This window comes from Somniosus microcephalus, chromosome 8, assembly GCF_052327205.1.
Source record: "Somniosus microcephalus isolate GS21.2 chromosome 8, FLI_Smic_1.0, whole genome shotgun sequence".
Taxonomy (NCBI): Eukaryota; Metazoa; Chordata; class Chondrichthyes; order Squaliformes; family Somniosidae; genus Somniosus; species Somniosus microcephalus.
This window is the reverse complement of record NC_140994.1, coordinates 190,806,865-190,831,262: the sequence shown is the minus strand read 5'-3', so window position 1 is coordinate 190,831,262 and position 24,398 is coordinate 190,806,865. Positions and strand designations below refer to the sequence as shown.

General features: G+C 41.4%; 1 protein-coding gene across 1 annotated transcript in view; it reads left to right on the top strand.

Annotated features, from left to right (window-relative positions):
• Positions 1-24,398, top strand: part of LOC147113977 (fibroblast growth factor receptor 4-like) — a 71,021-nt gene that overhangs the window by 27,605 nt on the left and 19,018 nt on the right. Inside the window, exons 3-9 of the mRNA XM_085995441.1 lie at positions 11,525-11,788; positions 13,575-13,664; positions 17,936-18,105; positions 20,163-20,286; positions 21,565-21,755; positions 22,059-22,197; positions 23,158-23,351. Of these exons, the coding sequence (XP_085851567.1) occupies positions 11,525-11,788; positions 13,575-13,664; positions 17,936-18,105; positions 20,163-20,286; positions 21,565-21,755; positions 22,059-22,197; positions 23,158-23,351 (1,172 nt within the window). The remainder of the gene's footprint in view (positions 1-11,524; positions 11,789-13,574; positions 13,665-17,935; positions 18,106-20,162; positions 20,287-21,564; positions 21,756-22,058; positions 22,198-23,157; positions 23,352-24,398) is intronic.

Below are 24,398 nucleotides of genomic sequence, written 5' to 3'. Positions count from 1 at the left end.
AACTCCCAGGTTCTACCCTGCTCTGCCTGATGTCCAGGAAAATATACACATGTTGTGAGGTTTCCTTTTGCTGTTTATTCAGTCAGCACTTATTTAATGCCAGTCTGCTTCAGCTGAAAGGATGAGCTCTTGCTGGGATATGGCACTGAGTGACACCAGTCCTTCTACTAAATCCTTGTGCGAGCTTAGACAGTGAGTTATGGTAGGCTATTGGACCAGCCCAATCCTGTGCTCAACCAACATCCACACTCACCTGCTTCCTAGCAGGAAGCACACTGGATCTTTCCCCTTTACTAGATCCCTGCGTCAAGAACTTCGGGTTTTCCAGCCTTCAATTCAAATCAACGGAAGTTAATGGGGATTCCCTTGCACGAACTGCTGTGATGTCAACAGGCTGTCTAAGCAACCAATCAAAAGGCAGAATTCTCACAGACAGCGAACAAGAAAATGAGTAAGCCCTTAAAATTCTAACTTTTTAAAAATGTTGGAGAGAACAAAACAAAAATTGGGGTTCCTACATGGGGAAAAGGCAAACCTGAAATAAAGATGGACAAACTTAAAAAAAAAAATGTTAACATTTTTTTGAAAGGTTTCTTAAAAAATTACATTTTTATTAAATTGGACAAGTTTCACATTGCACAAAATTAAATTTAGTTTTCCAGACCCTTAGCATTTGTTTAGCATTAATAATGCTGTAAAAAACCCAGTTACGCCTAATCCCTTTGTATCTAACTTTTAGTGGTGAATTTAACAACCACGTCTTTCACTACCACTGGACGTCTCAAAGCGCTTTACAGCCAATGAAGTACTTTTGAAGTGTAGTCACTGTTGTAATGTAGGAAATGCAACAGCCACTTTGTGCACAGCAAGGTCTCACAAACAGTTATGTGATAATGATCAGATAATCTGTTTTTTGTTATGTTATTGAGGGATAAAAATATTGGCCAGGACACCAGGGATAACTCCCCTGCTCTTCTTCGAAATAGTGGATCTTTTATGTCCACCTGAGAGAGCAGACGCGGCTTCGATTTAATATCTCATCCAAAAGATGGCACCTCCGACAGTGCAGCATTCCCTCAGTACTGCACTGGAGTGTCAGCCTAGCTTTATGTGCTCAGGTCCCTGGAGTGGGATTTGAACCCACAACCTTCTGTCTCAGAGGTAAGTGTACTACCCACTGAGCCACAGCTGACACTACAACAGAAGAGTGGAAATTTCCATCAGTTTCAATTATTTGGCTGATTACACAGATTGCAAGCTCTGTGGGTGAGGGTGATGGTGAGGGTGGGGTGGGAGGCGGGGTGGCACAGCACAGCCTGTTTCGGAGATATCAATGACAGGTAGCAACTTCAGGATTTCCGCATGCACCTGCGCCAAATCCCGAAGTTGCAGTCTGTTTCAACGCAGCCAGTTCACCGTCACCCCAACCGCAAATTCCAGGCCATTAAATAAATGCCAGCTGAATGCCATCAAGGCAACTCATACAAGAGCTTGTAACGAGCTAGAAATGCTGACTTCCCATGTTGCGATTGAATGACATATCTCTCCTAACATTTAGGAGAAATGTTTTAACAACAATAATATTGTTAAGTGCACAGGAGGGGACAAAACTACTTTGCATGGTCATCTCTTTTTTCCCTAGAATATCTTTCCCCCTGTAGGAGCCTCAGGCAACTCATGAGGCTAAAAGGCAGGAATCACCCCTCCAAAAAGAGTTAGTAAGTGTTGTGAGTGTATGTGACCCTGCTGTGGGAAAGGAGCTGAGCCATTCGCTATAACCTCAGAACAGGTGGGTCTGTATCCTGCTGCAATGGAGCCAATGTACCAAGTAGAACGTTAGAGTAGGTGGGTCTGCACCTTAGTGCAAAGCAGGAGCAATAACTGAAGGGATGATATTGCTTCAGTGGGATACTTTCTGGGTAGTCTGAGGTACTGAAATGATCAGAAGCAGCTGCTGCAAAAATGTTATCGCAGTGCCACCATGTTGGATGCCTCATTGCAGGTGCTATTCATGATACAGCAAACACTGTTTTTCCAAAGTGTTTTAATTTTTTAAATTTAACTTTCATTAAATCTATCATTTAAAAAAACTTAGTGATGGCAGACACAATGAGAAACCGCAATGTCAGATGCTGGCCCATTGCACGATCATGCTCTCCACTACTTCTATATCCTGGGTAAAGTATCTAGCAAAGGATCAATTTTGAAAGATGCTGTGCTTTCACACTTTTTAAATTTCTTTCTCCATATTTTCACTTTCTTTTCCTGTCTTAGTCTCCTAGTTTTTCCTCGTGTTCTCTGGAAAGGTTTTGAGCTTTTTCAGTTACCAACTTGGAGTCTCCAACCTGAAATAGGGAATACTATCAACACGCTGTGGAGTAGGTATCAGCCTCAGTCTCAGGAACTGTGGTCGATCACCGAAAGCACCAAGTATCTCTCCCACATTCTCCCTGTGCTCCTGATTAGCACAATACACAGTACAATAGTGAGTGTCAGCTATGGCTAAGTGGGTAGTACACTCGCCTTTGAGTCAGAAGGTTGTGGGTTCAAGTCCCACTCCAGAGACTTGAGCACATAAATCTAGGCTGACACTCCAGTGAAGTGCTGAGGGAGTGCTGCACTGTCGGAGGTGCCATTTTTTGGATGAGACGTTAAACCGAGGTCCCATCTGCTCTCTCAGGTGGGCGTAAAAGATCCCATGGCACTATTTCAAAGAAGAGCAGATTATCTGGTCATTATCACATTGCTGTTTGTGGGAGCTTACTGTGCACAAATTGGCTGCCGCGTTTCCCACATTACAACAGTGACTACACTCCAAAAGTATTTAATTGACTGTAAAGCGCTTTGAGATGTCCAGCGCTATATAAATGCAAGTCTTTCTTTCCATCAGCCCAGGAAGCCTAGCATTTTAGAGCAAAGTCTGTGTTTTCTATTGGGCAAGTTAAAAGGCACCATGAACAGGTTGCATTTTATTCAGTCTGCATCTCTTTAACACAGCTGGAGATAAATGACATCTTAATAAACTTCTTCATGTGTCAGGGTTGGAAGAAGAGGTAGCTTTGTCTGCTTCCCAGTATGGGACTCAGTCTCTCTGTCATTTTGAGAAGGAATCAGGGAATTCCAGGCTAGTGCCTATGGAGAAAGGCGGGCTGGCTTTGAATCTTGTGTTTGTTGTTGCCATGCTCCCAGAGGGCAAGGATTAACACTTGGTGACCCAAGAGAGGCCTGTGTTTGCTGCCAGCTGGGATAGCAAGCAAGGAAAAGGCAACAGCTCCCGAAAAAAAACCTGAGACTAAAAGTAACTTCTAATTTGAAGATACAGGCAGGAGGCAAGGGAAAGGCTTCTGACAGGAAGCTCGGACAGCAGTCAGCTGGAAAGCACAGGAAGGAAGCAGTCTTTCAATCCATTTTGCGAAAGACAATATCCATGTGGGAAAGCATGGATGAGATAAAGGGACAGTTGAGAATACACAAGGAGTTCCCTGATCACAAGACATGATCTATTTATGCAAAATGTCTCTTTTTACAAAGTGTCAATATTAAATCAATTTTTTCCCCGAAATTCCTTTCTTCCAATTTTTGCCCCTCTGCTCCCAAAAGCATTGACTCATTCATGGGCACCAGCTGTCTTCTCATACCTCATCCAAATGGCCATTATTCATTTGTGAGCCTTGCTAGTGAGTGACAGCAGTTTATCAGATTGTAAAGGATATTACAGCACAGCTGAAATCTGTCCTCGCACAGCATCCAAACACTAATTTCTTAACAGCAATCACTGTGTAGCATTCAGGAGAATGAATCCTGGCTGATTTCGCTATCCTTAATCCCAGGGCACTGAGGCTAATTGTAATGCCTCTACCATAGGCGCAGCTGAGATCAGCTAATGAAAATCGAATCTGGGACAGTGCTAGTCTGTATGGCTCAGAGTTGATGACTTCACCTTTAAACCATTGGGACGCTTTATCCAGTCAATTTCCTACTAAAATCCAAGATCTATCAATTATAATAGTGCTATCCAATAATTAATTTAATCCTATTGTTTCCTTCTCTAACAACCTCTCCAATTTTATCCCCTCACTATTCCTCTCCTAAAGTTGATAACTCATGCAAGAATATGGGGATGAAAATTGCATTGCTCCCACTGGCAGCTAATATTGCAAGATTGCACGCTACTCATCTGCGAATTTGCATTTATTAAAATTAACGGATGGGAAATTGTGGGCTGGGATTGCGCAATTTTGCAATACGAGTTCCCAGGAGCAGATACAACAGAATTTTTACCCCATGGTTCCATGGATGGCAATTCTCCAGCACCTCACCCAAATAGCCCTTCTTCATGAATTAGCCAAGGCAAATGGGTATTAGAGGGCTATTAGCTGATATCGTCGAGTCCTCTCATGTCCTTACATCAGAGGTCACAAAACAGTGATCACAAATATAAATTTGGCCAATCTTATTCCTCCCTAGCTCAAGAATTCTGAGACTAGTTCTAGTACCCTGCTGTGCTGGCTGACAGCAGTTTGCACAATCCAGAACAAATCTGTATGGCTTAGCACCAGACCATGCAGTACATTTGCCAACTGAGTTTTGAGAGGATAGGATCCTCATCAAATGTACTGCAACAGTAAGGTTGAACACTTAATCAGCTCCAAGAGTAAAATCCTGGATCCAATCAATTCCATCAGAGCCTAACCCTTTCCATGAAAGTTATACTGGGATGTGACTAGTTTTTATTCACTATGGGCAAAATTTTTCAAGACTAGTTGGACCTTGAGCACAGCGGGCAGCTTATCGGAAATTGTGGGTGTACTGGCCGTGATATTCCATCCATTGATTTCTATGGATGGGAAATCACAGGCAATGTGGATCTCAGAAAATGTTATCCTATATGTACAATCCTGGCACTAAGCATAGCAATCTATAGGTTTTAGTAGAAAACACAATGGCCCAGGTTTTGCTGAAGCGGGTCATCTTGTGGCGTACACCATTAGTTAGACTTTTTCCTCCACCCTTCAACTCAAAATTTCTTTGTGCTGTAACTTGGAAGTGCAAGTTTATAATGCATGGTGAGGCCATAGGGCCATCTGGGAACGTAGTGAATGGTGGGACCAACTGTGTATTTCCTTAACTAATGAGATTTAAGGATTGAAAAAGAAACAGAAGAACAAGAGAGAGTCAAATCAGGTACAGAAAGAGAAAAAAATAGGAAAAGAAAGATTGGATTAGGGGAGCGAGAAAAAAGAGGCAGAAAGGAAAAGTAAGAAAAAATTTAAAAATGTAAAATTTGACATTTTAAAAATTTCTAACAACAATTTACTACATGTAGGAATGAGAATAAACAGATTAAATTGTTCCCTTTCTGGGCCAGAGAGCTTTGATTGGCATTGTATTGACAATTATCATGTTGTTAATAGATACATATGCTGTTAAATTCCAACCCTAACTTTCCATGGCAAGTTTAATGGCCAATTAATGTGCAAATCTAGCAAGTTCTTAAAGATAACGTGGAGGCTAAGGGTGAGATGCCATTTGTAGGAAGCAAACGGCAGAGCGGCATAAATTGACCAGCAAATTCTGGAGATTCACAACTCACAGCTTATCTCTTAATCCCCTGAATTTGCTGGCCCATTTGCGTGTTAACACACCGTTATTTTTCCAGCAACATTCGGCCCAATATATTTCTCAGTGGGGCACAGGAAGTGCTGGACACTGGGGTTGAAGGCCTTCGTTCATATTTAGCAATTTTTAAACAATCCAACTTGTGTGGTATTGCCATGGCTACAACACCAGAAACTTACTTCACTAAACATCAGGTTAAATATTAAAAATTTAATATTTTTAATACCTAATCTCACTGGTACACCCTTCAAATGCACCATCATGATTGCCTGTATATGACTGATATAAACCAAACCAATAAAACAACAGAAAGATTGCTGTGAGCAATCAGTTACCACAAAAAGTGGGGTATCTCTTTAAATGTTTTAGTTCTTGGAGAAGCAGGCTGTTGATGAGAATTGATAGCTTTGGGTCTAGCTGCAATGATACTTATTTTGCTATTATTTCTATCCCCAATTGTTGTTCTTCCCTTGCAGGTTGAGCACTGTGCTATTTTGCTCAGAATATGGCCGAGAAGTGACTTTTGGTCACTTTGAAGCCACACCCTGAAGTATTCCACCCAAAGGCTTTGACTTTAAGCTCTGTCAGAGGTTGACGTGTTTGTCAATGGAGTTGTCAGGTTTCCTAGTGAGTGACCTCTTCCCCTCCAAGACACCCGCAGAGTCTCAGCCTCCCACTGCACCCATCCTATAGAGTAACGTACTTTTGTCCTTGTCACTGTGGGGTTGTTGGCTAAGGTTGAAAGGTCATGCCTCAGCAAGCAGCAAATCATTCCTTCTTGTCTTCCCATGTCAGGTACTGGGTCGTGACCCTGGGGGGGGCGGGGGTGGCCTGGGGGGGGGTGGGAGGTGGAGGGAGCTTGATGATGAAAAAGACATTGATTTTCAACAAAAAGCACTGCTGTATCACATACATTTGAAGGGATTGAGCTTCTTCCGACCAGAGCTCTGTATAGAATGCCCAATCTAAGCGTTAAACTATAGAGTCATAGCTGCTCTTTAAGTAGAAATGTTAAATACCAAAGCGTAAGTATCAGAGTAAGAACATCTCATTATGTGTTAGGAACTCACACTCACTATAGAATATATGTTTTGAGTACACTGGTGTGGGCACTGACATCTTTGTGTCACCCATTCACTGTTTGGTGCAGTCAAATGGATATCTGTTTCATTTAAATGAATGCCTGTCACACATTTGTAATGGCACAGTTAAAGAAAGAGGCATTATGGCCATTTCATCTCCAGGGATAAAAATGTAAAAGAAGACAATTGTTATTAATAAGATGTAAAGATGATATAGAACATTACAACACAGAAACAGCCCATTCAGGCCCATCAAGTCTGTTCGATCATTTTCCCTAGGAGGCACGTGTCTAATCCCACTCTCCTGCTTGCTCACCATATTTCTCTTTTTCAACAAGCAACTATCTAATTCTCTTTCAAAAGAATTTTTGGACTCTGCTTCAACAATAATTTATGGCAAAGAATTACAGATTCTAACCACCCTCTGTGCCAAGAAACTTTTTATAAACCTCCCTTTTTTTGCAACTGTTTTGAATTTGTGCTCTTGTTACGATCTCAATGGCCAGTAGCAACAATTTATCACTATTTACCTGATCATAATCCTTCATAATCTTGAAGACCTCTATCAAGGTAGAAACATTTGCAGGGCAATGGGGAAAGAGCAGGGGAGTGGGACGAATTGGATAGCTCTTTCAAAGACCTGGCACAGGCACCATGGGCCGAATGACCTCCTTCTGAGCTGTATCATTCTATGATTCTAGGTTCTGGTGAAAGAAGACCTACTTCTCATGTCCCTCTTCATAACAGTAATATCTCATTCCTGTATAATTGTTGCTGGGACCAGCATGAAGGAAGCTTGCTGATATTGCTACAGTATGAAACTGATGCCTCCCCAGACTAAGTATAGCGGGGTAGGTTGTGCTGGTTTTTCTCGCACAATTTGCCCAAAATTGGCCAAATCATCGCAGAAGATTGAGGAATTTTAAGTGCAAGTTACGTCCAGTGCAAATCGAGATTCTGTGATCTTTTGCGCTGGTTTAAAAAATATCGCACTGAAAACCAGCCCTGCCCACAAAACTGGCCACGCCGCCAGTTCGAATTAATCACCATGGCAAGTTTACGCTAATTGCGCCCATTTGCGGGTCTTCAAGGAAGCTCTTAAAATTAAGCTTTTTTTTAGGAGCAAGGGCACTAATAGGCACCTTTTTAAAACTTTTAAATATTAAAAAATATTTAGTTTACTAAGAAACTGAATACTGTACACCAATGAAACTAATAAAAGGTTATATATAGGTTTTTTTGAAGTCATTTTCAGTTATTTAAAACCGGTTTACTCACAGGTGGTGGACTAGACACTCTTATTAAAAATGCTTATTTTTTGTGATAAACCTATTTTCAGCTGTATTAATAAAACTGCACCAGGTTACTACTACTTAATTATATCAAGGAATATTTTTTAATGCAAGGAAAAAAAAATGATTACATTTTGAACCACTGTTCGATTGTGCTGGTTCATGGAAGATTTTTCGTTTCTGATAATGCAAATGAGTTTGAGCCAGCACAATTTTGAGCGCAATTTGCGCCCGCATTGCGGAAACTCTTGTCCAATGTCTGTGTCCATAAGATTTTTATCTCGCTCTGACGTTATGAAAATAAGTGACCATGGCTGCAATCCTGTAACTAAAATAAAATCAGGCCAGTGTCATCCTACAGCCTCCTAACCAATCCCAGCTGAGAAAAAGTCGAATGATCAGAGTAAAGCCCTCAACAGAGTTTAGTGCACCTTGAAATGTTTGTACTCTGAAGGTCAGTGTTATCTCAGGAATGCTGGGCAGGATCGATAAGGCTGTGATTGTGTCCCAGGCCTGTTGTACTCACATTCAAATGCCCCTTTGGTGTCTTTTGCTTTTTATTTTTTGCTCAGTCACAAATCTGGCTCACTTTCACTGACTATTAATTGGAGTTAACAAACAATCCAAACTGTTTTATTTCATGAGTATGCATTGAAACAACTAAATCAAGGGAGAAATTTAGTTTTGTTTTCACGATCTAAAATTGGAAAAATAACTGATTGCAAGAATGTTTAAACTTTAAATGGGACTGCTTGAGAGAGAAGTGACTCTTGAGTTTACACATATAGCTTATCAAGGAGTGGGAGGTGATCCCTGACTTTATATGCGATACAGGGATAGCAGAGATTGAGGAGAGGGCTGTTTATATGTTGAAGGATGACTCCTAACTTCAGAATGACATTCCTCATAGAAATGATGAGAACAGGATACTGTACAGCTTATACAGATAGGTGAAATACAGGGAAACACAGGACAAGGTGATTACAATTAGCACTACTTGTACATTATCAAGCTGTTGAACTGGGGAAGAGAAGGGAACCTTCAATATTTTACCATTACAGAACATGAGCTAGAATTAGCTTGGAATTGGCTGAGATTTGATGAATTCACATCTTCCCTAATAACCAAGTCTTTTCACAATCTTCTTCCTTCTGTACTGTCTTGGCTAATCCGATGCAGCTGTAAAATAGAGTTACAGCTTCCAGCCCGTCACACAGCGCAGCCAACATTACATAGTCACTAACTGTTTTGTGTTTGGTACTTAGGAGAAGAATGACTTAAAAAAATCCCAAGATTTCCCTTAGGAATTAATGTCATCTGTTTGGGTGGAATGGTCCCATGCAGAATGGTGTTTGTTGTTAGATTTGGCTGATGCTTCATTATCCCTCAGCCTCATTACTGACCCTAGTGCAGATAGAATCACCGGTTTTGTTACTACAGTATAATTAATCCAGGATAATAGGGACCAGCTACACAGAGCAAGGCTTTTTAGTCAAATCTAGGAGCAGTCTTCTTCTTCCAGAGGATGTATCAACTCAGGCATTCCCTGTGCCCAAGCTGGTATTGTGCTATTTCAAGCATTCTCAATATCCTGTCTGGTATTTTATAGGCTCAAGCATTCATTGTGCCCAGTACTTTACATGTTCCCTGCGTCCGTGCTGCTATTTTACAGGATTGGGTATTCTGCCCAGACTGTATTATACTAGATTAAAGTATTCCTAAGGTATTCCTAGCCAAGCCAAATGTGGTAACATTTAGAGCTCTCAAGGGTGGTTTCAAACATGGCCAGTGGATGCTCCAAAATGCTTCTTGACCTTTGTGAAGAAACCATCTTTTAATCCTCCCTCATTGCACACAGTAGGTCTGGTACACTTTGGAGTACTTTGGAGATGGCTTACATATTATCCAGGCAATGAGGCCTGTTTATTTCATGAAGTAAAATCATTGGATGGGAGAACAGTATTTAAGGGATCGAGATGTGTGTGTGTGTTGTTCACTGTGCCAGAGGATATATTTTATAATTTTTATCTCAAATTCAGAACATTTAATAAGTCAAAAACCATTTTTATTAAATGGTATTCTGGGATTTTTAACTGATGCTTTGGGGAATGAATTCTATGATTCTGTTCATTATTGTGAAAGCTATAAATGAATGACTAAATATTTCAATACTTATATATTTAATTTTATCCATTGCCATTTTTAAAGCTGAGCATGCACCACAAGATGGTATGCGTGATACAACAATTGTAGGTAGATATCTGATTATAGCAGTACTGGGAAGGTGGAATGTGTTTAGCTGCATTTGGGGGCAGTCCTGGGTTTTGTTAGCACAAGGGAATGTTCATAGGGTATGGCAGAAATGAAATTGGGATCCTGAAGTTTGACAGAACTGCAGTGAGGCTGTGGGAGTTTGACGGTATGGAAGGTCCATCTGCCGTCACTTTAGAGGAGTAACCTATGGTCTGGTATAACACTATAAGGCAAGCCTGAGGGTTACCACAACTGGGGATGGAATGTGAGGTTTGGCTCACTGTTGGATTCTGGTGTTTATTAGCAGTGAGGGGAGGGGAAAGATATGGCATAGACAGCACTGGGTGGGAGGGAGGGCGTTTAATCTCACATTTGGCAACACTGGTTTATGACTTTCTAAGAGATGTTTCTAGACATCAGATTTAGTGTTTAGTGATTGGTTCCTGGATGTCTGACTCGCTGGCTCTGCCTCTCACCACTATAAGAAAATGTAAACATGCCAAACACTATTAACACAACACAGGTGATAATTAGAGCTTTCAAAATTCAGCTCAGTTGTTTTTTAATTTGGAAAAAAAACCTCCAAATTAAGATGAAAAAAGACACCTGGGCATAGAAAATACACTGGGGTGCAACTGGGGTGCAATCCCAACACTTAAACAAAGATGACATCTGTCATGGAATTCTGCTACTGACTGCGCTAAAATTCACGGAGAAGAGGGAGAAACCTAGAGGAGCAGGCCTTGAGCGCACATCTGTGGTGTCCCACATCAAAGATCCCAGACACACTGGGGGGTAACTGGCTTGCCCAAAGGGGGGTTTCTGTGTTCTCCCCCTCAAAGACAGACTGGGTGCAGATAGCAGGCCCCTTAAAAAGGGGCCATTTAAAACCCCCCAAAGGATTTTGATCTTTGGGGATACAGGCTCCGACCACACCTTGGAACCCTCAATGGCATTTTGATCGATTTGTAGGGAATAGATAATATAGTGGCAGCTGGTGGCCATACTATACAATTACAGGGTGACAAGTTTGCATCTGTGGTTTCTGTTATAAAGGTGGGTGTACAAATTTATAATGGAAAAAGTTGAAACAAAACTGTGATAGAAAAAAGTGACAGCCAAAAGTAATTTTTTCTTTAGAAGTGATTTTCTAAAAGATGTCTCTGAGTGCAATACATTTAATAAGATATAGATAGATATATAAGAGACAGAGAATTTGAATCAACCTAACATGTGTCACATCATTATATTTAAATTTTCCTTGTTCTGTCTCTACAGTGTTGTTTGGCAGTGAAACTGCACAGCCCCAGGACCATATCCTCCTGGATATTGGTGATGGGCTCAAGTTAACATGTGACACCAACCGATCTGTGAACATTAACTGGTACAAAGAAGACAAGCCGATCCTGTCTGGTGACAAAGTGCACATAGCCCGGAAGGTTCTGGAAATTGTAGAGATGACATACGATGATTCCGGCCTGTACCTTTGTGTGGTGCGTGGAACAGGCGAGATTCTAAGAAACTTCACAGTGACTGTAGCAGGTGCGACTCTATTAATTCTATTCTGTAAAGTCTCTGAAATCTAAGCCTGGTGCTAATATTCATGCAGCAAATGTGTTTATGCTGCACAGAATGTAGCACCATATTCTGTGTATGACTTTGTGCACTGCACTTAATCACTACTTCTTGTTCTATCTAAGTTTTCTAATGCTTTTCAGTCTTGATGATGATCTGCATTATAGGCCTTAGCTCTTCATCTAAGCGCCCCAATTAAAAAAATATAGATGCAGCATGATGCTAAGAAGGGTTTCTGACTTTGTTAACACAGAATACGAGGTACCATCATTGAATTATTGTTAATGTCTAGGATTTTCATGGGCCTGAACCATTGAGATGCACATTTCTCCATCTGAGTGGACAACAAATCAATATAAATACTGGAGAATATAATTAAAATCTCCTTTATTTTAAATACAGATCCTCCAATCTGGAATAAAATGGCCTCCTTAATTTCTGTCTATTTTGACCCAATACCCTGGCAGGTACAAAAGCATGCTCATCATGTGCACCGTTTGTTTGTTTATTCGATGGGGCTAAAAGTGCAACCTTCAGATGTTTAATGGAATGCCAATTTAGGACTCAATACTGAATATTGTGTTGGTATAGGAATTGCCTCTTCTGTGAAAAAAATAACTAACGACAATTGATTATTGGCAGCATTTGACACCCGCAATGTTAGAACTTGGCAAATGAGACACAGCCCATTACTGTACTGATCTTTAAGGCAACGGTTAATATACTTTTTGAAATGAGAAATCTCATAGGGAGTTGATTACAGGTAATTGGTGTTTTCAGTGCAAGATGCAACGGATGTACCAATTTTAATAATATATACATAGATCATATTCGATCACAGTACTTAAATTGAATATGTGCAATATATTGAGTGTACAGTATGCATTGGTATGGTATAATTATATATTCAATACAACTGAGTGGAAACTGCTAGAAGCTGAGGAAAATTATTCCACCAGTACATCTGACTAAACAGTACTGATGCATCCTGGAAAATTAGGTACAATGCACATATTGAGACTGTACAATTCAAATTCAGCTCACAGCTTTGCGCAAAAATGCCAAGTCCAATACCAGTGTATTGTAAGAATCTAATTATATATTTGGTACAGTACAATTAATACAGGATATACAGTATACCCAGTACAGTAAACCACCCCTTCTGTAACGTGCATGTATGCACAAGTACGGTGAGGACAGGAATAAAAACAAAAATTGCTGGAGATACTCAGCTGGTCAGGCAGCATCTGTGGAGAGAGAAACAGTGTTCTGACGAAAAGTCATCTGCCAGAAACGTTAACTCTGTTTCTCTCTCCACAGATGCTGCCTGACCTGCTGAGTATTTCCAGCATTTTCTGTTTTTATTTCAGATTTCCAGCATCTGCAGTACTTTGCTTTTGTATAGGTGAGGACAGGATATGGCTTTGAGCTGTGATGTGCATCCCAATCGAACAGCACTCAGACCCTCACTTCCTACACACATGTATGAAGAATGGCCACTTGGACAAGTTGCTATAGGGTGCCTTAGTGGGCACTCATTACTGGAAGAGGGAAATGTGCTCCCCTCCAGTAACAGACCCCTTCTGGAGTACGAGATTAAAACTATTGTGTAGTCAATACAATATATTCAACACAGCTCCTTCGTTGCAGTGTTACTACAGTACATTCAGTAAAATCTAGACTGGAGTGAGTACAGGTAAGATTCCAGGTCGAAGTTTATGAGGCCTAATGTCCCCTACTTTAATTTTTTCAGACTCGTTGTCCTCCGGTGATGATGATGAAGACGGTGGATCTGAAGATTCAGCTTCAGAATCCAATGATGGTCATACTTATCCTCAGAAAGGTCAGTGGTTTCGTTCAGCTCCTTTTATTTCGCTCTCTCTCACACACACAGTCTGAATGGGAGTCCAGAAAAGATTTTGTATTTTTTCAGGCATAGCATGATCTACATGCATTTAGGAGCCTGGGTGGCTGGTGTATAAAGCATATATTGTGAGTGGTATATCAATCACATTGTATGTAGGTGTATCAAGTTCAATGTGGCCTGTATATTAAGCATTGCCAGAGAATAAAGCACAGTGTGGGCGGTTTATAAAGCACAGTGCGAGTAGTGTACACACCACTTTGTGGATGGTGTATATACCACAGCATGGATGCTGTACACACCACAGTGTAGATGGTGTATATACCACAGCATGGATGCTGTACACACCACAGTGTAGATGGTGTATATACCACAGCATGGATGCTGTACACACCACAGTGTAGATGGTGTATATACCACAGCATGGATGCTGTACACACCACAGTGTAGATGGTGTATATACCACAGCATGGATGCTGTACACACCACAGTGTGGATGGTGCCATACTCGGTATAATGCTGCCATGATGTCAACTTTCACTCTCATCTGGCAGCCCATGCCTGGATCATGGCCATGATGGGGTCTGGAGCCAAGTGGTTCTGACACAACCTGAGCTGAGCATCATTGAGCAGGTTATTGGTGAGTACGTGTTGCTTGATAACATTATTGATGACTTCTTCCATCACTTTGCTGATGATTGGGAGAAGGTTGATAGGGCTGTAATTGGCTTGGTTAGATTCACCTGCTTTTTGTGGCTAAGACACACCTGGGCAATTTTCCACATTGTCGGGTAGATGCTAGTGTCAAGCTGCACTGGAATAACTAGTTTTGGCTTGCATATTGATTAATAGCTGAGTTATGAGTATATTAGAACAATGAGACAATGTGATGTTGACCTACCCACCATACAGCCCCTTTGTTGGCCACACATGTATGTATTAATTTAAATCAGCTCTTTGCAGTGCTGCACTCTAGCGCTGTTCAAGACATTCAGGACCCTAACATGTCTCTGATTTGGAGAAGCAAGTGTGTGACTCTAGAGCCGACCAGTGAGCTCTCCAATTAAACTGCTCTGTGTATTTTTGGGCGACAATTTGTCTTTGCTCTAATTGTTCAGGCTCTGAGGATTCAGTCTACTGCTAAATGCGTAGCCTAATTACCACAGGAGCTCCCTGTCCAGCTAATTAGCTCAATTACTGGAGAGCCGATTAGGCAGGAATGTTTAGGAATGTCCAAGCTCTTTGGGGAGTGTTTCAAAATAGTTACTGTTTGATATGTTACTGTTGAGTTTCATTTATACAGAGTTCATAAATTCAGGTTAAAACAATTGACTCAGGTTGGCCAGTATGTCAGATATTTAGTGATTCTGGAGTTAATTCAGATATTTACCCTAAGTACCCCTCCCCGTCTCAGGTTTAGTTGTGTTCATTGCCAACTGATTTCAGAATTCTTCCACATAAAATCAATGAGAAAATGTTGATTGGAGTTCGTACTGGAATTAGAATCATAGAATAGTACAGTATAGAAGGAGGCCATTCAGCCCATCGAGTCTGCGCCAGCTCTTTCGAAGAGCAATACAGTTAGTCCCACTCCTCAGCTCTTTCCCCATATCCTTGTAATTTTATCTCCTTCAAGTATTCATCCAATTCCCTTTTGAAAGCTACTATTGAATCTGAATTCATCACCCTATCAGGCTGTGCATTCCAAATCCTAACCACGCGTTGCGTAAAAAAGTTTTCCCTCATGTCGCCTCTGGTTCTTTTGCCAATCACCTTAAATCTGTGGCCTCTGGTTATCAATCCTTCAGCGACTGGAAACAGTTTCTCCATATTTACTCTATCTAAACCCTTCATGATTTTAAACACCTCTATCAAATCTCCTCTTAGCCTTCTCTGCTCTAAGGAGAACAACCCAGCTTCTCCACGTAACTGTAATCTCTCATCCCTGAAACCATTCTAGTAAATCTCTCCTGTACCCTTTCCAAAGCCTTCACATCCTTCCTAAAGTGCGGTGCCCAGATTTGGACAGAATAATCCAGCTGGGGCCGAACTAGTGTTTTTTAAAGGTTTAGCATAACTTCCTGGCTTTTATACTCTATGCCTCTTCTATTTATAAAGCCCAGGATCCCATATGCTTTATTAACTGCTTTGTTAACCTGTCCTGCCACCTTCAAAGATTTGTGCACAAACACCCCCAGGTCTCCCTGTTCATGCACTCCCTTTAAAATTGTATCATTCAGCTTGCATTGTCTGTCCTAATTTTTCCTACCAAAATGTATCACCTCACACTTTTCTGTGTTGAATTTCATCTGCCATGTGTCCACCCATTCCACCAGCCTGTCCATGTCCTCTTGAAGTCTATTACTATTTTCCTCACTGTTTACTACACTTCCAAGTTTCGTGTCATCTGCAAATTTTGAAATTGTGTCCTGTACCCCCAAGTTCAAGTCATTAATGTATATCAAAAACAGCAGTGGTCTGAGTACTGAGCCCTGGGGAATACCTCCCTCCAGTCCGAAAAACAGCCATTCACCACAACACTCTGTTTTCTATCCCTTAGCCAATTTTGTATTCATGCTGCTACTGCCCTCTTTATCCCATGGGCTTCAATTTTGCTAACAGGCCGATTAATGTGGTACTTTGTCAAATGCCTTTTGAAAGTCCATATCCATGTATGTCCATATATGTCAGCTGTGGTTCAGTTGGTAGCACCCTTGCCTCTGAGTCAGACAGTTTTGGGTTCAAGTCCCACTCCAGAGACTTGAGCACAAAAATCTAGGCTGACACTCCGGTGTAGTACTGAGGGGTGCTGCATTGTTGGAGGTGCCGTCTTTCGGATGAGATGTTAAACCAAGGCCCCATCTGTCCTGACAGGTGGATGTAAAGGATCCCATGGATCTATTTCAAGACGAGCAGGGGAGTTATCCCCTGTGTCCTGGCCAATATTTATCCCTTGGTCAATATTACTAGAACAGATTATCGGGTCATTATCACATTGCTGTTTTTGGGAGCTTGCTGTGTGCAATTTGGCTGCTGCGTTTCCTATATTACAACAGTGACTACACTTCAAAAGAAGTACTTCATTGGCTGTAAAGCATTTTGGGACATCCTGAGGTCATGAAAGGCGCTATATAAATGCAAGTCTTTCTCTCTTTTTACACAACATCGATTTGGCAACTCACTACCGACAATTCACCACTCAACATACACATCATAAACCACAACAACACCAGATGTAACGCAAACATATAAGTGGCATCTTAGCTCAGTGGTAGCACTCTTGTCTCTGAGTCAGAAAGTTATGGGTTCAAATTCCATTCCAGGACCTAAGCTCACTATATAGGCTGACATTTCAATGCAGCAACGAGAAAGTTGCTGCATTGTTGGAGGTGCCATCTTTTGGATGAAATGTTAACCATGCCCTGTCTGCATTATCAGATGAAGGTAAAAGATCCCAAGGATAGCAGGGAAGTTCTCCTGGCTCTTGGTGAGCAGGGAGTTCTCTTGATCTACTGGCCAACATTTATCCCTCAATCAACACCTCCAAAAACAGATTAACTGGTCATTGATCTCATTGCTGTTTGTGTGAGCTTGCTGTGTGCAAATTGGCTGCCATGTTTGCCTAGATAACAAATTATGTCATTTCAAATGTAATTCATTGGGTGTGAAGTGCTTTGGGATGTCCTGAGGATGTGAAAGGTACAATATAAGTGCAAGTTCTTTCCTTTTTTGCATGGTAGGTTTGCTGTTTTGTGTGCATTTATTGAAAAAACGTGCCACAAATAGATAGCAAGTTCTTTCCTTCTACTATAAATAAAGGGTTTCCGACCACTTCAATCTATCCTGAGCATCAAGTGAATTGTTTAAATAGACTGTCGCACAAATGTTTTTCATACCATATCGGATAAATTCACTGATGTGCTACCAGCATGGAGCCCTGTTGAAAGTGAGCACAGGTCAGAGATACAGGTACAACACTTGATGCCAATTCTCCAACCTACATTCCCTTCAAGTAGAGCTCTCATGAGGAGTGCAGGATCAGTGAATGTTCCCTCTTGTCCACAGTTTTATAGAGATGCTGGTCCAGCTCTAAAGTTTCTTACCAAATAGTTGCTGTGCTCCACATAATTCTAATTTAAATATGTTGCATATTTCTCATTGGTAGAATAGATCCAGGTCTGTTATTGTCCAATTAATTACTCATTGCTAACTGAAGAGCTTTCCTTCCTGGTTTCCCTTCTCACACACAGGAGCACCATACTGGACACACTTTGAGCGTATGGAGAAGCGCCTGTATGTGGTTCCAGCTGCGAATACAGTGAAATTTCGCTGCCCAGCTGCTGGAAATCCTATTCCCACCATACGCTGGCTGAAAAACGGCAGGGAGTTCAGGGGAGAGCAGCGGATCGGAGGCATTAAGGTATATCTCACATTCACCCACATACCCCATAATGCTGATGATGTGTTCATTCAGATTCATAAGGATCACAATTCAAACCACACAAATCAGTCTGAATTTAAATAAAGAGGTTAGTAAATACTCTCTCTAGATCACCAGGGACCTAAACAGGAGTTGGCACCAGACTACCAGGGATTTGACATATACACATCACAACTAGACCAGTCAGAAATAGATACTTTCTTTCCCAGGGCCACTAGTGATCATACACCTATCCTTTCCCCCTAAACACCAACCATTTAGCCAGGTATCTGCCCCACTAGAGATTTAACATATCTTGGCCAACCCCATAAGTCCATCAGTGATCAGGTGCATAACACTTCCCCCAACTAATCCATGAAGGAAAAGGATGTGAAGGCCACTAAAGCAATACTATTCTAACGCCTCTTGTTCTCTTAAATGTACTGCTTTGATGAAACACAACCCTGAGTAATTAATATTGTATTTCAAGCCAGCTGAGTGTTCCTACGTTACTACAACACTGAAACTGGCAATGCAGAGTTAGCATATAGCTAAGCTCCAGTATAAAAGGTTCTATCATCTGAAAGACAGACCTGGGAAATTGCCAGCAGCAGTGTGAATAACACATTAAAGAAAGTGGTTTATATAAATAATAAATTATCGAAAAGACAGAGGTGTGTGAGTGATATATGATGCTTTCCTAGCATGTGGAAGTCTGCCAGCAGAGGAGGAGCCATAATCAACAAAAAGAGCGAGAGTTCGGCAACTTCTATAACTATGTTCAGATTTCTTTTTTTTTTAGGAAGTTAAGAATCTATTTGAGTTGTGTTTATGGGCAAAGTCTTAAAATAAAAGTTGCCATGTTTGACAGAATTGGCAGTGTTGCTTTAAGAGTGTTCTAGGATCATTGCATTCTGTCTTGATATATAAATCTACAGGCTTTGCTTATAAATATATAACTTGTTTAGTATCCGCTTGGCTCAGTTCGAAGTACTCTCACTGGTGAGTCCTAAGGTCAGGCGTTCAAGCCCCACTATGAACTAGAGCGCATATGGTTGACACCTAGGCGCAGTACTGAAGAAGTGCTTCATTGTCAGAGGTGCCTTATTTCAGATGAACATTAAACCAAAGTTCGTCTACCTGTTTAGGCAAAGTAAAAGATCCAGTAACACTATTTGGAGAACAGCAGGGAGTACTTTCATTCAAGAGACCACCAAAAACAGATAACTGGTTACTTATCTAATTCGCTATTTGTGAGATCTTGCTGTACACAACTTGGCTGCTGTGTTTGTCTACATTTCAGAAACGAATTCCTTTGTTGTAAAACACTTTGGGATTCCCTGAAGACAAGATAAAGCACTATATAAATGTAATTTCTTTCTTTGGAGAGAACAAGACCAAACCAGTTGTTAAGTGAATGCAGAAAAGCAGAATTAAATATCCGGCATCTATAGCCCCAATTTTAACCCGGAGCAGGAATCGGGTAGGTGGGGGCCGAGGCGAGCGCAAAACCCTCCTGACCATGAGGCCCGGGAGATTTTAACTGCCTGCCTGTCTCTGTTAGCCTCGGCCTCTGTCTGTTTCTGAAATTAGTAACGGCCATGATGCCTCAGCAATACCGATGAAGCTAAAGGGACATTGTCTTCATGAAAAATTGTTTGGCAAATCTAGTTTACTATATAGCACCTGAAAACATATGATCACATCACTTACACATGACATCATCATGACAAACATGGTTGTACACAACCCCAATAAGCATTACCACATCAAATATAACAGTGGTTAGATATTAAGCAAAGTTCCCTTGGCATTGACCCAACAAGCACTTGCTAGTCAACTACAGCATTACCATGTGTAGAATAACCCTTCCTGATCAATCTGCCTTAACCCAAACCTCAAGATCCCCCAATGGCTCAGTTGGTAAAGTGAACTTTTAGACAAGCCTTACAGTCCAGAAAGTCCTAGAATGATTCCTGGTCTGTACTCAATTCACTGCTTTTTAGTGCCTTCCATAAGTTTGTTTGCCTCTCTTTTAATTTCATTTATCCTTTCAGCTACGCCATCAGCGATGGAGCCTGGTGATGGAGAGTGTTGTACCATCTGACCGTGGCAACTATACCTGTGTGGTGGAGAACAAGTATGGCAGCATCAACCACAGTTACCAACTGGAGGTGTTGGGTAAGGCTTGAGTGATTCAGAGAGATGCAAGCTGATATTGGAATTGGGAGAGATAATAAAGAATAGGTTCAAATGATATCTAATGAATTTTATTTCTATAGATTGTGACAATTAGGTTGCAATGTTCTAAAGCTAGAAATGACTCAAAATGTTTGTGTTGCATTGCTCTAAAATAAATGCTTTATGCTTCCATTAAAATCATGAACAGAGGAATGTCATAAGAACACATTAAGCATTTATCCACTAGTATCGGCAAAAGTAATTTCTATGCTCTAATCTTATGGGGTCTGTTGTACATATAATGGTTTGGATTTTCTGCTTTAATGCTCCTGATGAACACCAGGAGTACATGTTGGGAACTTTTGCACTCCCAACTCGTGATTTATCTGAATATTAAAATTGTGGGCTGCAAATCCAAGCCAGTATATATAACAAAGCCATATTAGGGCCCGTTTGTTTCACTCACGATATTCAAACTAAGCATTGTGCCACCAAAATGGAATGAACATAATTGCATGAAAAATAATCTTCAAATTAGAGTCAGGTAATTATAGGCAAAAGGGCACCAATTGTTATGATTCTGATAATGGCAGATTTTTGCTTTTGGAATATAGGTTCAATTATGTCTAAATTCCAAATGCTGATAAGAATCAAACAGAAGTAAAAGTCTACAAATGATTCGAAAATTTCTGTGAAAGCCAGGTGTTTTTGTTGGACTTGGTTGTGGTTGACTTTGGATCTGAGCCGATATGATGTTTCTGGTTGACCTAAAATGTTATTAGTGGTGCAATTAGAGTCAGTGTAGGGTTTGACCACGATCGCTGTGTACAACGAGACTTCAAAGGAACATCAAAGGTCACAACACTGTTAACTGTAATAATGAAATCCATTATGAGCTGTTCTGATCGTCCATGTTACATTGCTTGTTTATCTGTCTACCATATCTATCTACCATAGGGAATTGGGAATTAATGTTGACAATTTCTGCCTGGAAATTATTTGAAGAATGGAAGGAGTGAGCCAGGTTCTGTTACGATTGGCAATACAAATAAACAGTAGACAAGAAACTGAGAGTGCTGCCATTTTCTTCCTGTTAGAGATGTCTGAGGATGACTGAGGACAATCAGCTAAACAAATGCAGAGGCAAAAATAAATAGGGCCTAAAGTATCGGTAGCTCCTAAACTGTATATATAAATAGATTCTCAAGGTTGCAAGGCTATTCATCCTCAAGTGCAGTATTCTAAATTTTTATTTATTGTAACTTCTTCTGCCCATAGAACGGTCTCCTCACCGACCTATCCTGCAGGTTGGGCTGCCAGCTAACAAATCCGTGGTGGTGGGCAGCAACGTGGAGTTCCATTGCAGAGTTTTCAGTGATGCCCAGCCTCACATTCAGTGGCTGAAACACGTGGAGGTGAATGGCAGTAGACATGGGCCAGATGAGGTCCCATATGTCCAGGTTTTAAAGGTATGTACATGGGCCAACAAATGAATCATTTTAGGGACTATAACCATTCTAAAGTTGTTTATAACCAGTCAATTACAATACACTTAGTGGACAAGCTGGTTCTCAAATAACCTTTACAGTGGCGTGCCATTGTTACTTTTCTGGCACAAACCGTGCTATTATAACTTTGAATAACCCAGTTATTTCCTGTTTCATCTCTCTGTAACCCAATATTATGCACCTGCAGAACGCAGTTTATACACATGTTGCCCTCTGCAGAACATTATTTCTAAGCCAGTTCATGTATTTTTCCTCTCTTCACAGACTGCTGATATTAACAGCACTGAAATTGAAGTCCTCTACTTGCATAATGTCACATTTGAGGATGCGGGGAAGTACACCTGCTTGGCAGGCAATTCTATTGGGATCTCTTACCACTCAGCATGGCTGACAGTTTTACCAGGTGCGTGCTACTGTACCTACACGATGGGGCCAATGTCAACCGGTTAAGACAGGAGGTGAACACTTAAGTGTGTGCTTAAAATATTGTGGGGTCAATTTTAACTCCAGGTGCATTCAGGCCAGACGGGATGTGGACAAGAGGGAAACCCCCGCAAAGACTTCAGCCTGATACCCAGGTCATTTTAACTCCCGAGCCTCATTTAAATACTGAAACACTGTCCCCTGCCAGAAACCGGTGGGAGTGATGTCAGGGCCAGCGCAGCGGGCGGTAGTAGAAATTAGGACATGAGCCCAAGGAAATGGTCTCGGCACAATGTTAGTGCTGTGGGTGGGGGGTTCACACAGGCGATGCTGGCATTGGGTGGGAGTGACAAAACTGGGGCTAGGGAGATCAGAGGCCTGCTTGCATGGTCCGGGGGAGCACGAGTAATCCGCAATAAAGATAAATTTAAATACTTACCCTGGCCTCTTCTGGCCTCTCCACTGACTGCCGCCACATCCTGCTGTCAGGTTTGGTCCTGAGTGGGCCGCCTCAGTTTTAGTTAAAATGATGTTGTGATGCTGGTAACATCATCGGGCCATGACTTTTGAATGTAAAGTAAACCTCCACCTGCCTGGGGTGGGCATTCCTCCCATGGCTGTTCTGAGGTGAGGAAACATGCGTAATCACCCCAGCTATCTTAATCTTCCATCCATACCATTCCTGCTAGACAGGCAGGTTGAAAATAGATGCTTTTTTGAAGATAATGTGGTCTTATATAAAAGAGAAGTGCTGACCACTGATCTGTATGCTATCTTTGTTGTTGTCTGGGTGGTGACAGACTGTGATTTATGTGCCGGAGACACACCGTTTTTGCATGCTGTTTCACATACCTTCAGTGCTGGACTCAATAATCTCTGTAGTTATAAATGTAAGTTGTAAAGAATATTCACGAGAGTTGTTCTATCTCTTATTCCATAGAAGAAGAACCCCTGAAAGCAACTGACTCCTCTGGGGCCAAATACACCGACATCTTGATTTATGCTGCTACCTCTCTCGCCATCATCTTGTCAGTGGTCATCGTTATACTATGCAGGATGCAGGCAAGGTCCACTAAAAGGGCCTTTGACCCACTCCCTGTGCAGAAACTCTCAAAGTTCCCTTTCAAAAGACAGGTAATAAAATTACAAATAATATTTAACAGTTAAAAAAATTAAGAAAAATGCTACTGTCTTTCATGAATGCACCAACACTATCATAGTACAGTCAACCTGCACCAACACTATCACAGTACAATCAACCTGCACCAACAATATCACAGTGCAGTCAACCTGCACCAACAATATCACAGTACAGTCAACCTGCACCAACACTATCACGGTACAATCAACCTGCACCAACAATATCACAGTGCAGTCAACCTGCACCAACAATATCACAGTACAGTCAACCTGCACCAACACTATCACGGTACAGTCAACCTGCACCAACACTATCACGGTACAGTCAACCTGCACCAACAATATCACAGTACAGTCAACCTGCACCAACACCATCACGGTACAGTCAACCTGCACCAACACTATCACGGTACAGTCAACCTGCACCAACACTATCACAGTACAGTCAACCTGCACCAACAATATCACAGTACAGTCAACCTGCACCAACACCATCACGGTACAGTCAACCTGCACCAACACTATCACGGTACAGTCAACCTGCACCAACACTATCACAGTACAGTCAACCTGCACCAAATATCACAGTACAGTCAACCTGCACCAACACTATCACAGTACAGTCAACTTGCACCAACACGAACACAGTACAGTCAACTTGCACCAACACTATCACAATACAGTCAACCTGCACCAACACTATCACAGTACAGTCAACCTGCACCAACACTATCACAGTACAGTCAACCTGCACCAACACTATCACAGTACAGTCAACCTGCACCAACAATATCACAGTACAGTCAATTGGCACCAACACTATCATAGTACAGTCAACCTGCACCAACAATATCACAATACAGTCAACCTGCACCAACACTATCACAGTCAACCTGCACCAACAATATCCAAGTACAGCCAACCTGCACCAACACTATCACAGTCAACCTGCACCAACAATATCCAAGTACAGCCAACCTGCACCAACACTATCGCAGTACAGCCAATCTTCACGAAAACAAGTTGGGTCTTGCTGGAGAT